Raw genomic sequence first — 15,954 nt, 5'->3', positions numbered from 1 at the left:
GTTTCCGGTTGTGCCTCTCTTTTACCCTAGCTTTTGCCTAGGCCGCCCCAAAAGGGATTTTCGACATAGCGGGCTCGATTCTTTTATCTCTCGAGTTTGCAAGGGCGAAGGGTTCGAAGGATTCAACCTCCAAATGCATTGTTTTCTGTTTCCGTCGAGGAGTTGCGTCTGCTGCTCCCCTTTTGTCGGGGTTTGTTGATTTTTTCGAATTGGCAGTGCCAAATCTTTAAATCTCAGGGGTGCCTTGTTTTGTTCATTGGCGGGTTTTTCCCGCATCTTTTCTCTCTCTCTTCATTGGCGGGTCTTTCCCGCTTCTTTCCGCTCTGTTTTTTTCTTGCAGCCGAGGTTTGTTTTGTGCCCCGTGTCTTTGTTTGAAACTCCTCGACTTTGCATCGCCAAGGCCGCTTTGGTGCGCTTTGCTTCATAGAGACTCGTTGCATGTTGCTAGCCCTATTTTGTGAGGGCCGGCTTTCTTGGAAGTTTGACTCCCGTGCACTCGAAAGCTGAACTTCGTGTCATTTTCCCTTGCAATCTCTTCAGGTGAATTCCCCTATAGTCTAGAAGGAAAATACAAAATTGCCATAAGGAATTAGTGGCCGGGGTTGTCTTGGTGCTTGTTGTGGAGGAGGCCTGGTCTTGACGCAAATGACAAGGAGAGTTCCAACGTCATTTGCTGGAGTGACCCACTATGGCGACCTCAGGGCGAACTTCAACCAGGGAGGCCCCGGTGTACGTCGCTTGCCGAGGTTGTGTTGGCGCGAACTTCAATCGGGGATGCCCCAGTGTACGTCACTTGCTGAGGTTGTGCTAGTGCGAACTTCAACCGGGGATGCCCCAGTGTACGTCGCTTGGAAAAGTTGTGCTAGTGCGAACTTCAACCGGGGATGCCCCAGTGTACGTCGCTTGGAAATGCTTATCGTGGGTGGATGATGTCCGAGGTGGTCTCGGTGCAAGCGTTGAACGCGAATGCCCCGGTCTTTATCGTCGATGTAACTCGTGGTGGGCTGTTTGTGCAACTATCGCCCCTGACTGTCTCATGTCGTCAATGTCAACTGAAATGGTTGCGTTGATGGCATATGGCTCGCTCAGTTGTTTTTGTCTTCAGCTTTGTAGGGGGTACCTCCGTGCCGAACCCCTTCCCTGTCAAAGTATTAAGGGAGGAGGCTCAAGAGGAGTTCTCGGAAAGGCGTGAGCCTGTGCATCACTCTTCGCCTGTGACCGGTGTGTCCCTGTAAAAAATGACAAAGAAGATGGTGTGTTAGGCGACTGTGCGGTGGAATATACGGTAAGAAATATGGGGTGGACCCATGGGAAAATCCCTTTTATCCCGCACGCGACCCATAGGGGGTCGCGTGTGGATGACATTTGTTTCCGGGAATCTAGTCATCACCACTCTTGAGTGGTTAGACCATGACTGAGGTCACATAAGCATGTTTTCCCTAATTGCGAGCAGGCCTACGCAGCTGTCCTAGGGAAGGCTCGAGGAGCCGGGTCCCATGAGGATAGGCGAGTCGAACAGGCCCAACAGAACTAATAGGGCGTCTTCGAGACTGTCCTAATGCTCCATTGAATGATTTGTTCATGTCGGGAGCCCATTTGTGGGAATGAATTTAAATTAAAGCAAAAGAGAGTTTAAAGAAGACTGCGCATGTTGTTCCAGTGCTTAGTCGGCGACGACGGCAAAGGACGGGTGAGATCCATTCTTTGATCGGAGGCATGACCGTGCTGGTATCTCCTGCGATCGAGAGTTGGGTCATGCTCTGTTTGTGGAGCTGTCACTTTCGGTCTTTGCAGTGGAAGGATTAGACTTGCTCCTTGAAGTATCGCTTGGATGAATTTGAATCCAAGTCGATTTTAGATTTCAGATGAGCCTCAATTGTGGTGGTTCAGTATTCAGGCTGCCTTCTTGTCGGGGATTTCCTGCAATGGAAGAAGGAAACAATGAAGGAGCATGAATTGTTCGCAATTCCAATGCAAGGGTGTAGGGAAGCGAACTGGCCTGGTAGGCGTCGTGCGAGCACACCAAGAGACGTGCATTGAGACATTGAGTACGCGTGCATGAATTGGTGCAAACATGTTTGGATATGTGTGAGGCGCGCTCGATCGCTGGTAGATGCGCAGGGTCACGCGGAGAGACGTGCGTCCGATCACGCGGTGACACTCTCTGTTAGGAAGAAGTTAGTGTTGGTTAACTTTGCCTGGGAAGGTTGATCGGCCCTCGGGCCTTAGCTCTCTTGCCGTGGAAGAAGGGTGAAGGCTGCGAGTGGCCTGCCCGCGAAAGTGGGCACGACTCGCCTATCGTGCGGGGTGGGTGGCCGGGATGGACTCGGCTTCTGGTCACAGCACATCTCGCTATGGAGAAGTGAAGACCGCGGGTGGTCTACCCGCGAAGGTTGGCACGACTCGCCTGTAGTGCGGGGTGGGTGGCCGGGCTAGACGGCCTCTGGTCATAGCACGTCTTGCCATGGAAAGGTGAAGACCGCAAGTGGTCTACCCGCGAATGTTGGCACGACTCGTTTGTCGTGCGAGACATGGCAGCTGCTGTACAAACATAGAAATAGATAGAATGCATGCAGTGTATAAGTTTTCAAAAGCTAATGTCGTTGCATTGATTTGATTCAAGTTCCCAGATTTACGAAGATGGTTCATTTGAAAAAGGGAACTTAAGCAATAAACCAATGCAATGTCCTAGTTTATTTGAAAACATGCATGCAGGTGCAAAAAGAATAAATTATAATTGTATCTGTTACAATGTACATCGCTCTTTGTAAAAAAACAGCAAAAGGCCCACCTATAAAGAAAACTATGGGCCGACTCAAAGACTCAACTTTGGGTCGGTTGACGGCATGAAGGTTTATTTTGGTCCAGCATGACGGTCCCTGTTTATGCATGGTTTAGGTACTACCAGGATAGCAACTAACTAGGGATGGGGGCTCCCGACTCAAGGGTATCAATTCCTTGAAATCGGGCGGGATTCTTTTCAAGGCCTAAGCGACAGTCAAACCGCGCGCCGTACCCCTACTTCGAACCCCTGTCTAACCTAGATTCCTAGATTGCCGCTCGTGGGATTTCAAGCGTGGTACCTAAATCCACTAGAATGATGCAATGCAAGTGCAGAAAAGTAAATATGCGTAAAATAGATAAGCAAGAAAGTTGCAGAAAGCGGTAAATGAACATGCAAGCAAGCAAACGGGATCAAACCCAAACCCACTAAGTATGTCCCTAGTGGAGTCGCCAAGCTGTACGGACCTGAATGTGGACTCTCGTCGGGGCCCGCATTGCGCGCTTTTGGATCTTGCGGCTTGGGAGTGTCCACCTTCCCATGGGGACGCGTGACGGACACGCGTGAGAGAAGGAGTCGCCACCTATCATTTTACGACCCGAAGGCGAGGGCGGATAAGTTACCCGGGTCTAGGGGTATGGAACATCTAGTTTGTCGTTAAGGCATTGATCTGTGCAGAACCGGAAAGTCCGTGTTCGGGGGTTCATGTTACGTGCGGGCCTATATCCCGCACGCCCTTTCGGTACTCTAGTTTGCTAGGCTTGCATGTTTTATTATTTACCGCTTGAATTAAGTTGCACTCGACTCACACGTTTTGACACCGGAGATTCGGTGAACTAAACGATGTCGGTTGAGAAGCCGAGAGAGAAGTAAACCCGTATGTCGGGGAGTTGGTTCACAATCTTGCGTTACAGTTCATCGAACCATGGAGGTTGAATCCCTGCGTGAACCAAAACTGCGAGTTCTTGGATTTACTTGTATCTGGGCAAGCATTAGACCGATTCGAGTAATTCGACTCTCGGACCGTTCGCTCACCGATTGGAATTCTTACAGAATGAATGTACAAAATAAAATCCTTACAATGCTCTCGAAAATAATAAATATAAATTACAAATGGCCGAATTCCAGTCAACTCACGTTCGGTTGTTATTCCACTCTAACTCACCGTGATTTTAGGGAAACACCGAAAAACTGAAATTCAATGGACGTTCTCACTGAATAAGGCGGTAGACCCTGTGAGTGTTGATTAGGGTGTTGGACCTTGTGCTCGATGATTAGGGCGTTGAACCCTAATATTATTCGGCCTAGGGATCAGGCTCGACCCGCATGGTAAACAGGTGCGAAAAGATAACAAGCAGCAGGTAAATAACAGACAATATGTTTGTATTCACCGAATGTACGTGGATTAGCAAGTTTATTAACCCGGGGTATTTTGGCATGCAAATCCTACCCTAGACAAACAAACATGTGCCAATGTTTTAGCATTCGGCTTTGGTTTGAGAACCTGACATATCGGGTGTCCGTAGTCAAGTTTCGTGTGTGTGGATTGTTTTTACAGTGATTCGGTGTTGTGACACTGAATTACCACTAAATTGATCCAAACTTGTATTTTGACTCTAGATTTGGAACCTAGAGTTCCACCTAACCATTTTCTAGTATTTAGTTAAGTCGAGTGAAATGATTAGTCAGGTAATTGTATTTTCGATACAGAATACTCGATTAGCACCCTAAACAATGCTAAGATGACGCCAAATCACAAAATGATGTTCTTGCCCTTGATTTGAAAATTTGTTTTCAGAAAAGGGAAACAACACAATATGGATTTGAAAGTATGAGGGTTTTGAAAAGGGCATTAACATCGTTTTGTAATTCGTCGACACGAGTTACAAATTAATGTCCAATTCGTGCAAAGTCGTTTAAATTGAATGAATTAACCGTGTGAACGTCCCGATTAACTCGTTCGTGGAATTAATGCTTAAGGGTTGTGCCGAATGCATTAATTGTGAAAACGATTCGTGACTCGACGACCAAGACGATTCCATAAGGATCGAGGATAATTTGGTCCAATGACCGAAACTACCCTCGTAACCGAATGGACCCGAATGAGTCATCGATACCCAAATCCATGCATGCTTTGTTTTGAAAAGACATTTTCATGCAATATTGCGACGATAATGTAAATTGCAAATTACACGAAGGCCGAGAACGGACTCAAAACGGTAAGAGGAAGCCTCATGCAACCCGTACGAGTCTAAGAGGCTCTCGGTCACTTCTCCTTGGAGATAACCGAGAGGTCCCATGGCCCGAATGGGGTTCCACGAGGTTTCCCCGTCTTGTTTTGAATCATTTCTCACATGCTCAAACGACAAACACGATAAATGACACGATTAACTAAAGTCGGTATTGCCATGATTTGAATAACGCATTCGAACATGCAAACATGCACAAACAAGTTATTTAAGGAATCGATAAAACAATACCAACTTCATGCATATAAGAAAACACGGGAAAACTCGGGAATCGAACTTAGATCGGGCTAAGAAGGCTGTTCTTAACCCGAGGAAAGCAAGCCAAGTCTCGGTTACCTCTTCTTGAGGCAAACCCGAGAGCTCTTTTGCTTATTTCGGGTTGAGAAGGTCTTCTGAGGGTCGATCCTAACGTTTCCCGACATGCTAACATGTTATATGATGACGAGCATGCATAATATAACATGAAAGTGTATGAAAATTAAGCCTTGCAAGTTAAACATGCATAAAACGCCATATTACGTTTGAAGACACTTTTCATCTGTTTGGCATTGATGTGGATTTTTGAAGTCCAATGTTGGCTATCTTCCGACGGTCGAGCGAACTATCGAAAAATAGGACTGTCCATGTGGTACACTGGAAATGCCGGTTTTGGACGTTGTTGAGCTCTCTAGCCACTCTGTTACCCTTTGGTGACTCTTGGAGTCCTTCTGTCATGTGTGCATGTCTTCTGCTCAATTTTGTCGACTTGAGGATGAATAGTGATTTCTGCTATGTTAAGTCGTTTTTCTGTATTCTGCTCAAGTTGTGGCTTGGACCATTGCTGATATCGTTGTTTGGAAAGGTGAGCCAAAATGGGGTGCTGACACAGGGCTGATACACCTTCTACCTACCTTCCACGGACTTTCAGGAGAGGACCACATAGGCATCTCAAGGAGTTCCACACTATGTGCTCCACGATGAAACCCCGAGGAGTGATAGAGGTGCAGATTAAGATGAGGGCTTTTCCTTTTTCCTTAGCTGGCATGGCCAAGGATTGGCTCTATTTCTTACCGCCGGGGTCCATCGCTACATGGAACGATCTGAAGAGACAATTTATCGAAAAATTATTCCTAGCTTCGAGGCTAGGCACCATCAGAAAGCAAATTGGTGCCATTCAACAATTCTCGGGCAAGACGCTATATGAATATTGGGAGCGGTTTAATCAACTCTGCGAGAGCTGCCCCAATCATCAGATCTCAGACCAGCTCCTGCTCCAGTATTTCTTTGAGGGTTTGCTCCCTATGGATAGAACCTTATTAGAGGCAGCAAGTGGAGGAGCATTAGAGGATAAAACGTTACGTGAAGCTCGAGATTTGATCTCTAGAATGGCAGCTCATTCTAAAAAATTTGGAGGTAGACAAGATTCAGTTCCCAGTAGAGTGAACGAGGTGGGAAGCTCGAGCCTAGAGGGCCAGATATCAGAATTAACAACTTTGATGAAGCAAGTGGTATTGGGCCAAGTACAAAACACCAAGAAATGTGGCATATGCTTCCTCCAAGGCCACACCACCAACGCTTGCCCACAGCTACAAGATGAACCCGATTCGCAAGCAAATGCCATCAGCGGGTTCTCAAATCAGCAAAGGCGGTACGATCCATACTCCAATCAATACAATTCGGAATGGAGAGATCACCCCAATTTGAGATATGGACAGCAGAATCAGCAGACACCACCACAAGCTTTCAGATATAAGAAACCCGATCCTCCACATAACCAGGAATCAAACTCTTTGACATCATTGGAAGACATCGTCAAGAGCTTAGCAACTAGCACCCTTTCATTTCAAAAAGAGGCAAGGGCGAGCATTCAAAATCTGGAGAATCAAATGTCTCAACTCGCCACCACCGTAAGCAAACTAGAAGGTGCGAAAGTGTTGGAACCTGCAGTTCCTTCTAAAAATCGGGCACAAGACAAAATTGATGAGGGTGAAACAAAGAAAGAGAAGTCGGCCGACGAGACGAAGGAAGACATCATTAACACTCCCATCCAAAAGATAGTCATTCCTCCACCATTCCCAAGTCGATTCCCGAGAGCTAAGAAAGAGGAAGCGGAACAAGAAATTCTCGAGACCTTCCGGAAGGTAGAAGTGAACATTCCTCTACTCGACGCGATCAAACAAGTGCCCAGATATGCTAAGTTCCTCAAGGAACTATGCACCAACAAGAGGAAGCTGAGTAAGGGCGAAAAATAAGTGTGGGGGAGAATGCATCGGCCGTCATCTAAAGGAAATTGCCACAAAAGTGCAAGGATCCAGGTATGTTTACCATTCCATGCACTATAGGTGAGAAAAGAATTGAGAAGGCAATGCTAGATCTAGGTGCATCCATAAATGTCATGCCTTTATCCATTTACAGGACTTTGAATTTAGGGCCTTTGAAGGACACTAAAATTATCATTCAGCTTGCTGATAGGTCTAATTCATACCCTGAGGGAATGATTGAAGATGTGTTAATTAAGGTCAATGAATTCATCTTTCCCGTAAACTTTTATATCATTGACATAGGTGACAAGCACAATTCTAACTCGTCACACATTTTGCTTGGAAGGCCATTCATGAAAACGGCCCGAACAAAAATCGATGTGCATAATGGGACACTTTCTTTAGAATTTGATAAAGAAACGATTACATTCAACATATTCGATGCTATGAGACATCCAGATACTTTGGAATCTATATCTTGTGTTGATGTAATTGATTCGTTTGTTCGAGATGTGGCAGAACAGATTTTTGTGCAGGATGAGGTCGATTGGGCAATCCAACAAATCAAGGATTATGATGCCCAATGGGAAGAAGATGGAAGAGCAAAAGATTCAATTCAGCCTTTAAAATCACTTATAGATGTGTCGAGAAGGTTTGAAAGTTCAGTTTTACCATTACCGACTTCCACTGATCGGATTCTCCCTTCTATTGTGCAGGCCCCCAAGTTAGAATTGAAGAAGCTTCCAGAGAACTTGAAGTGCGTTTATTTGGGTGAAAAGGAGACCTTACCAGTCATCATCTCAAAGGAACTAACAAAGGTACAAGAAGAACAACTAATTCAGGTTTTGAAAGAGAACCAAACAGCCATTGGATGGACGCTCGCAGACATCAAAGGCATAAGTCCTTTTGTGTGTATGCACCGAATCTTATTGGAGAAAGATGCACAACCAAAGCGAGACCCACAGAGGAAGCTTAATCCAACTATGAAGGAAGTCGTTATGAAGGAAATACTTAAGCTCCTGGACTTAGGAATTATCTACCCCATATCAAACAGTCAATGGGTAAGTCCGATACATGTGGTTCCTAAGAAAACAGGACTCGCCTTGGTGAAAAATGAGCGGGGTGAGTTGGTTCCGACAAGAGTGCAGAACGGGTGGCGAGTGTGCATTGACTACCGAAAACTTAATGCGGCTACTAGGAAAGATCACTTTCCTTTACCTTTTATTGATCAGATGCTTGAAAGACTAGCCGGTAAGTCATACTTCTGTTTTCTCGATGGGTATTCGGGATATTACCAAATAGTGGTAGCACCAGAAGACCAAGAGAAAACAACTTTTACCTGTCCGTTCGGTACTTTTGCTTATCGTCGTATGCCTTTTGGATTGTGTGATGCCCCTGGAACATTTCAACGTTGCATGATGAGTATCTTTTCTGACATGATAGAAAACTGCATAGAAGTGTTCATGGATGATTTTACAGTCTATGGTGATTCTTTTGATCGTTGTTTAGCTAACTTGTCCAAGGTCTTGCACCGTTGTCGAACCTAGTACTTAACTATGAGAAATGCCATTTTATGGTGACTCACGGTATAGTTCTAGGTCATGTGATATCTTCTAGAGGCATTGAAGTTGATAAATCCAAGGTTGATCTAATTTTAAATCTGCCATACCCATCTAACATTCGAGGTATTCGAAGTTTTCTTGGCCATGCAAGTTTCTATCGGCGATTTATAAAGGATTTTTCAAAGATAGCTCAACCATTGTGTCATTTACTTCAGAAGGACACTGATTTTGTATTCGGAAAGAATTGCAAGGAAGCATTCGATAAGCTCAAGGAGCTCCTTACATCAGCTCCAATCATCCAACCACCTGACTGGAAGCTCCCTTTCGAAATCATGACCGATGCAAGCGACTACGCTGTAGAAGCTGTTTTGGGGCAACGCATGGATAAACGCAACCATGTGATCTATTATGCCTCCAAAACCTTGGATGCAGCGTAGCGCAACTACTCGACCACAGAGAAGGAGCTTTTGGCCATTGTATTTGCATTAGAAAAGTTTCGATCATATCTACTGGGATCGAAAATTGTTGTGTTTACTGATCATGTTGCACTTAAGTTCTTATTGGCCAAGAAAGAGTCCAAACCTCGGTTAATTCGTTGAATCCTTTTGCTGCAGGAATTTGACTTAGAGATCAAGGATAGGAAAGGATCTTAGAACTCTGTGGCAGACCACCTGAGCCGACTTGTGCGAGATGAGGAACCCCTTCCTATCTCCGACTCCTTCCTAGATGAACACCTCTTTCACGTGCAAGGAGAAGAACCCTGGTATGCCGATTTGGTAAACTTCATTGTAATAGGTACATTTCCCCCTTGATTAACTAAGGCAAGACGGAACAAGCTGCGTAGTGACTCTAGATATTACATACGGGATGAACCATATTTATGGAAGTTGTGTAGCGATCAAGTCATACGTCGTTGTGTTCCCAACAATGAGATTCATTGCATCCTAGCACATTGTCATTCATATGCATGTGGTGGGCATTTTGGGCCCAAGAGAACAACTAGGAAAATTATGGATAGTAGATTCTATTGAGAAACGTTGTTCCGTGATGAACATGGATTTTGTAAGGGTTGTGAAAGGTGTCAAAGAGTCGGGAATATATCTCGTAGGAACGAGATGCCTCAAGTGCCCATGCTATTTTGTGAAGTTTTCGACGTTTGGGGCATGGATTTCATGGGACCTTTTCCTAGTTCATTTGGTTTCAACTACATTTTGCTTGCCGTTGATTATGTCTCTAAATGGGTTGAAGCAAAAGCTACTCGGACTAACGATGCCAAAGTTGTTGTAGGATTCTTGAAGTCTAACATTTTTAGCAGGTTTGAAATTCCACGAGCCATCATAAGCGATGAAGGAACCCACTTTTGCAATCGCTCCGTCGAAGCATTGATGAAGAAGTATGGAGTCCATCACCGTGTAGCCACCACGTACCATCCTCAATCCAATGGCCAAGCCGAGGTGTCCAACCGGGAAGTTAAGAGCATTTTAGAGAAGACGGTCAACCCATCAAGGAAGGATTGGAGTTTGAGATTGGATGATGCGCTTTGGGCCTACAGAACTGCGTATAAAACTCCAATAGGTATGTCACCGTACCGTTTGATTTTTGGGAAGCTTTGTCATTTACTGGTTGAAATTGAGCACTGAGCCTTTTGGGCGGTCAAACAATGCAATATGGATTTGAGGCGTTCCGGTGAGGAAAGAAAATTCCAGTTGCAAGAACTGGAGGAAATCCGCCTCGAGGCATACGACAATGCAGCCATGTATAAGGAACGCACTAAATTGCTTCATGACAAGGTACTCATTCGGAAGGATTTCTCCATTGGCCAAAAGGTATTGCTTTTTGATTCAAGATTGAAACTCATGCTCGGTAAGTTACGTTCTCGGTGGAAAGGTCCTTTCGTGGTTTATAATGTGTTATCTAATGGGGTTGTTGAAATTCAAAACTTGGCGACGAACCAAATTTTCAAGGTGAATGGACATCGGTTGAAACCTTTTGTCGAGAATTTTGCAGTGTCTCTATTGGAAGAAGTACGTTTATCGCACCCCATCTACATAAATTAGCAGGTCAACGGCATCGTCGAGCTAACGACATTAAACTAGCGCTTATTGGGAGGCAACCCAATTTTGAATTTTCCATTTTATTTTAGTTTCCCTTATTTTATTTTATTCTTTATTAACTCCATAGCTAATCATAATCCTTTTGTGTTGCAAGGAACATCGAATACGAGAGGCGAACTGATAATGGATTATGCGGTGCACTGTTGACATTTGCTCTCAGTACGATTATGCACCCTGGTCGTGCATATATAAGAACAACATATTAGAAATGGGATGTTGGAACGCATCCTGGCTCATCATGACCTCCCGATTGATCTACCATCCCCATCACCGTCGCCACAACCTCACTAGCCGTAGGGGAGTCTCGTTCCTCTCTCTTTTACTTTGTGTCTCTCATTCTGTTTTATAGTTTGTGTTTGCATCTTGCATATTGTGTTGTGTTGTCCACATGGAGGACCATGTGAGTCATAAGTGTGGGGGGTTTTATTCTATATGCATATCACTTACATCTCATTGACATTCACATGTTGCATTCTAGATAGTTGCATACTCATGACATTTGCATGATAGGGACCCCCATATGATTAGCAAGATTATACATGTTTGAGTGAGATTAGCTAAGTCATGTGATAGATGAATTGCCTAAGAGAATTAGCCCATAGCTCGAGTTGTGAATCCAGTACTGAAGCGTGTTGATACAGTAAATAAAAAAAAACACCTATGTGAGGTCTTGGGCCAATGATTGATACACCTCTCTATCGATCAATTTTTTTTTCTTGAGTGTGTCATTTCATGATTAAGTACTCTAGAACTTGCTTGGAATCTTGTTGAAATTTGTTTAATTGCAAGCATGGAAATGATGAAGGCATAGGATTATCGATTGAGCCAAACAACCTACCCATCATGTTTATCCCCTTAGTGAGCCCCTTTGAGCCTTGAGGACGTGAGCCTTTCCTTTCTTCATCCATATTGCATTATCTCAAACTATGCACAAGACGTTTTTTTAGATACGCCATGTTCCCTTTTCCCTCATGATCATAAAGAAAGTAGAGCATTTAGCTTAGATGAATGGAGGAAATGAGTGGTCTATATTTCGTGTGCGGGAACAATGAGATGAGGTTATTTATTCAAAAAAAAAATTCAAAAAAAGAAAAAGAAAAGAAAGAAGGGCTGTAAAAGAAAAAAAAAAGAAGAAGAAGAAAGAAAGGCTGCAAATGAAAATGATCAAAAGAAAGAAGAAAAAAAGGTGCTCATTCATATCGGTATCAATTACACATCATCATGGGATCTGGAATATAGGGAGAAATGTGTTAATTTGTTTGAATCGTGTTCTAGTAGTCTAAATGCTCTGCTTTTCTTATGGTTGTCTTTGTGCTTATATGAACCTGAATTTTTCCACCTCTTTTTGTCCAAGCTACATTACATTCAGAAAAAAGTCCTTCAGATTCATGCCTTGCAAGTTATTTATAGTGGAGATGAGATGTAAAAGCAAGCTTATGGTAGTGCATGCTCATGAAATTGGATTTGAGTGACAAACACATAGTCTAAACACTTGAGAGAGAGCGCATGCACATCCCTAGTGAGGATTTACTATGTCAACATGTTAGGCGACGTTTCTTGGAGTAAGAGGGAAGTTCATTTATGCAATTTTATGCTCTCAAATGATTTAGTTGTATACTCATTTGGGTATGTATCGTCTTGTTAATAATGGGGAGCTAGATTTTTCTTTGATATCTTACTCGAGGACGAGCAATGTTTAAGTGTAGGGGAATTTGATAAGAGAGGATTTGTCCATGAAATGGGTAAAATTTAGACTCGGTTTTATGTTGTTTTCATGGTATCTGATGCTTGGATGACGATTTCTAGGAAAACTTGTGCAAGAAAAGAATTGAAGGCAATTTGATGCATGTTCGGGATGAATTGGAGACCATTGAAGTATCAAGATGGAACTTGCAAGGATACAAGGACTTCTGGTTAGTGGTGCACCACGTGCACAACCGATCCAAGAGGGAGTTTAGAATCAATTCTCGATTTATTTGCAAATCTTAGGATTCCCTTTCAGTTACAATGGGAGTTTTTTAGAAAATCTTTTAAGATATGTTCATTATTTGTTTCCTATTTTTGAGGGAGATATAAAAACCTATGGATCATCTAGGTTTAGGGTCTTTTGGAAGTTTAGTTTTTCTGTGGAGAGAAACTTGGAGAGGAGGCTGGCGGCTGCGGAGTGTTCCTCCAACGATCATCAGTTTTCATGGATTCTTGTATAGCCATGCGTGGCTAAATCGTTTCGTTTGACTTGAGAACGGAAACCTCACTGTTTGGTTGTGAGGAGCAGGTTTTAATATTTCGATTTCAGCATTTATTTATTCTTGGATGTCATCGTTACAAGTATTCTCTCATGGTTGTGAATAGGATATTTGTAAATTAGCTTATCGACGACTACTACGGTGTTTGTAGAAATCGATTCGAAGCAAGACTAATTAGGAACAAACGGTAGTTGCTGCCCTAATTGGTTAGAGAATGATAGGACGAGTCAATTAATTGATGAATCGATTAATCGCTCGGGTTAAGGCATCCTTGCACTTAAAGCTGTCGCTTAGTTTATTAGGGAATCGGTTGATACCTTGTTAACTAGTTGATGAACTTACTAGTTAGACGGTGTTTTGACTAGTTAGAATTTAGATGCTAGTTGATTCCTTGCGGTCGCGGGAATCGAATCTTAGCTGCTGAAATTTACATTCTGATGCTTCTATGATCAACCAAACGCTAGGTGGTTTTCGAACTCAAGTCATACGTCTCTCGATTTTTGATTACTCACTCTCCCTTGCACTTTTAAATTGTTTTTGCTGCAATTTAGTTTCTTGATTATCAAAATTCCCCTATCGTTACTTTGCTAGCTCATTGGTTTAGAGAATCCTTTAGCTTCCTTTGGGATTTCGACTCGGCTCTCACCCTTTTCTTACTACAAGTTTTGGGGAAACCGATTTTATTTTGGGGGCTTCGACAGGCCTTGCCAAGCCGGGTCACCCGACCCTCTTGCCACTTCCCCGACTCTTTCCCTTGTACATCGAGGCTAGGTAAAGCTCCTCTACGACTTGAAGGGACTAGGTTTTCGATCTTTGTTTGTTATGATACAATAAAGTGATTAATATGCACGTTATATGCAAGTTAGGTTATTTCCTTCAATTTCATGGAATTCCCTGCACGTACGTCCCCTATGTCTCGTTTATATGTCGCTTGAACGCATGTGCCGTGATGGGAAATGGCTAGGATCGAGGTAGGAGAGGCATCTAAGCCACGGTCGGACCATGGGAACCCACGGCCTAGTCCCAAGGGAGGGACCCGTGAGCTTTCTTGGTTCCTCCGAGGCTAAATCGGCCTCCTCTTCCCCGAAACTAGTTGGTTCCCGCGTCTTTACCGTCGTTTATCGCATGTAATGTATTGGCATGACGGGAAAAGGTTTAGATCAGAGTTGAAGAGCCCGACTTGACCCGTGTGAGCCATGGGAACTCACGGCCACTCTTGAGGGGATATGGCCAAGAGTTCCTTTGGAGCACATGGGTCCAAAGAGGCCTCTTTTGTTCCAAAATAGATCGGTTCCTGTGTTTCACATTTTACCATTGTATGAGTCGGTGCCGTTTTATCGATTCCTCTAAATATCGTGTTTGTGCTTGTTTGTATGTTTGATTGCGTTCCTAAGATCATGGCGGCACCGGCTATGTAAAAATGTACGTTGTCATTGTGTTTGATGTTTTATGCATGCAAGAAACGGTCAACATCGATTCTTGGAATTGATTGTAATCACAATTTTCATTTAATCGTTGGTTTCATGTTAATTCGTATGCTAGGTATGTTAATATCGAACAATCATTTCATTGATCCATAACAATTGAGGTTCGAGGTCTCAATCATTAAACCATTCCACGAACGAAAAATGGGACGTGTCATTTGGTTAATGAAATCATTCGGCTTAAATAATTAGACAAATTGAATATTAATTTGTAAACACATCGACGGATCACAAAATGGCGGAAATGCCCTTTTCTTTAAAAGCCTACAATTTCAAAGCACCGAGACGTGTGACGCGAATAGAATCAGTGTCTAGCGAGTACTCGCGTACTATGACTCGAGTCCCAAACGCCTTCCGGCGAACGTTCGGGATTCGCTTTGGACAAACGGAGATCGCAGTGGTCTCCAAACACATCAAAACACTTGGGAAACACTAAGAAAGCCCCGTTTGCGGATTCCTAGGATGTCTCCGATTATCGATCTCTAGCCGAGGTTGACGAGTAAACCGTTTTGCCCAAAGCACAAAGCACACCGACACGAGCAATACAGCACGTAGAGACGCGAACATGCGACAGAAACGGACAATTTCGCTTCGATCATCCAAACGGAGAAAAACCGGCTTTTGAGTCCCTAGGCTACCCGAGCATTTACTTACATGGAGCATGTCAATATGAGGCTCATTAAAATCGCATTCGCACGTACATCGATAATTCGTCGTTCTAACGAGCCACGAAAATCAAACGCGCGACCAATCGAGCCCCAAGCTTCTTCCGGCTTTCTTCCTACTCAAGTGGGACCCTTGAGGTAGCCAAGCCAAGCCGAGCCAAGCCAAGCCACAAGCCATGGCTTCTCTCTAGGGGTGGCTAAAAGCAAGCCAAGTCTCCCCCATCCACCCATTTCAAAATATCTCCTACATCTCATCACTTCTCTTCTTCCATCCATCACCTCCCATCAACTTTTCAAGACAACTTCCCCTCCCTAATCCCTCTTAAAAATTCGGATGCCCTAAGCACCCCCCTCTAATTACACTTAATTTCACTAATTTTGCATAATTAGCCTTCCTATATAAGCCTCTTGGGTCATTAAGTTAATCACAACTCCTCTTGCACTCTCTCTCTAGCTTTCTCACTCAAAAACTCTCTCAAATTCCCCTCAAACTTCAACACTTCGTTCAGCCCAAGCACAGCCTGGTTCAAGGCCAAAATTGCCGGAAAACTCAACCGTTTTCCGGCGACTGCCACTCAACCCGAACCAAACTTGACCAAACTTCATATCCCA

At 43.8% G+C, this 15,954-nt stretch overlaps 1 protein-coding gene and 1 pseudogene across 1 annotated transcript; both read left to right on the top strand.

The window, feature by feature from the left end:
- The first annotated feature begins 1,941 nt into the window (after positions 1-1,941).
- Positions 1,942-9,270, top strand: LOC116205454 (annotated as a pseudogene).
- Positions 9,271-9,996: 726 nt separating this feature from the next.
- LOC116205448 lies at positions 9,997-13,154 on the top strand. Its single transcript, XM_031538064.1, has 4 exons — positions 9,997-10,408; positions 10,721-10,857; positions 12,754-12,860; positions 12,950-13,154. The coding sequence occupies exons 1-4, from the start codon at positions 9,997-9,999 to the stop codon at positions 13,152-13,154; spliced, it is 861 nt and encodes a 286-aa protein (XP_031393924.1).
- Positions 13,155-15,954: the final 2,800 nt, after the last annotated feature.

The sequence above is a fragment of the Punica granatum genome, chromosome 1 (assembly GCF_007655135.1).
Source record: "Punica granatum isolate Tunisia-2019 chromosome 1, ASM765513v2, whole genome shotgun sequence".
NCBI classification, from domain to species: domain Eukaryota; kingdom Viridiplantae; phylum Streptophyta; class Magnoliopsida; order Myrtales; family Lythraceae; genus Punica; species Punica granatum.
Note: the sequence above shows the minus strand (reverse complement) of the source record. Positions and strands in the feature narration are given on the sequence as shown.

Bases quoted from the DNA above. Each gene is read 5' to 3' on its own strand.
- LOC116205448 (XM_031538064.1), top strand. From the start codon at position 9,997: ATGGATTTCATGGGACCTTTTCCTAGTTCATTTGGTTTCAACTACATT. The intron at 10,409-10,720 runs GTATGTCACCGT...CTCGGTGGAAAG, and splicing joins TGCGTATAAAACTCCAATAG to GTCCTTTCGTGGTTTATAAT. The intron at 12,861-12,949 runs GTTAGTGGTGCA...ATTCCCTTTCAG, and splicing joins CAAGGATACAAGGACTTCTG to TTACAATGGGAGTTTTTTAG.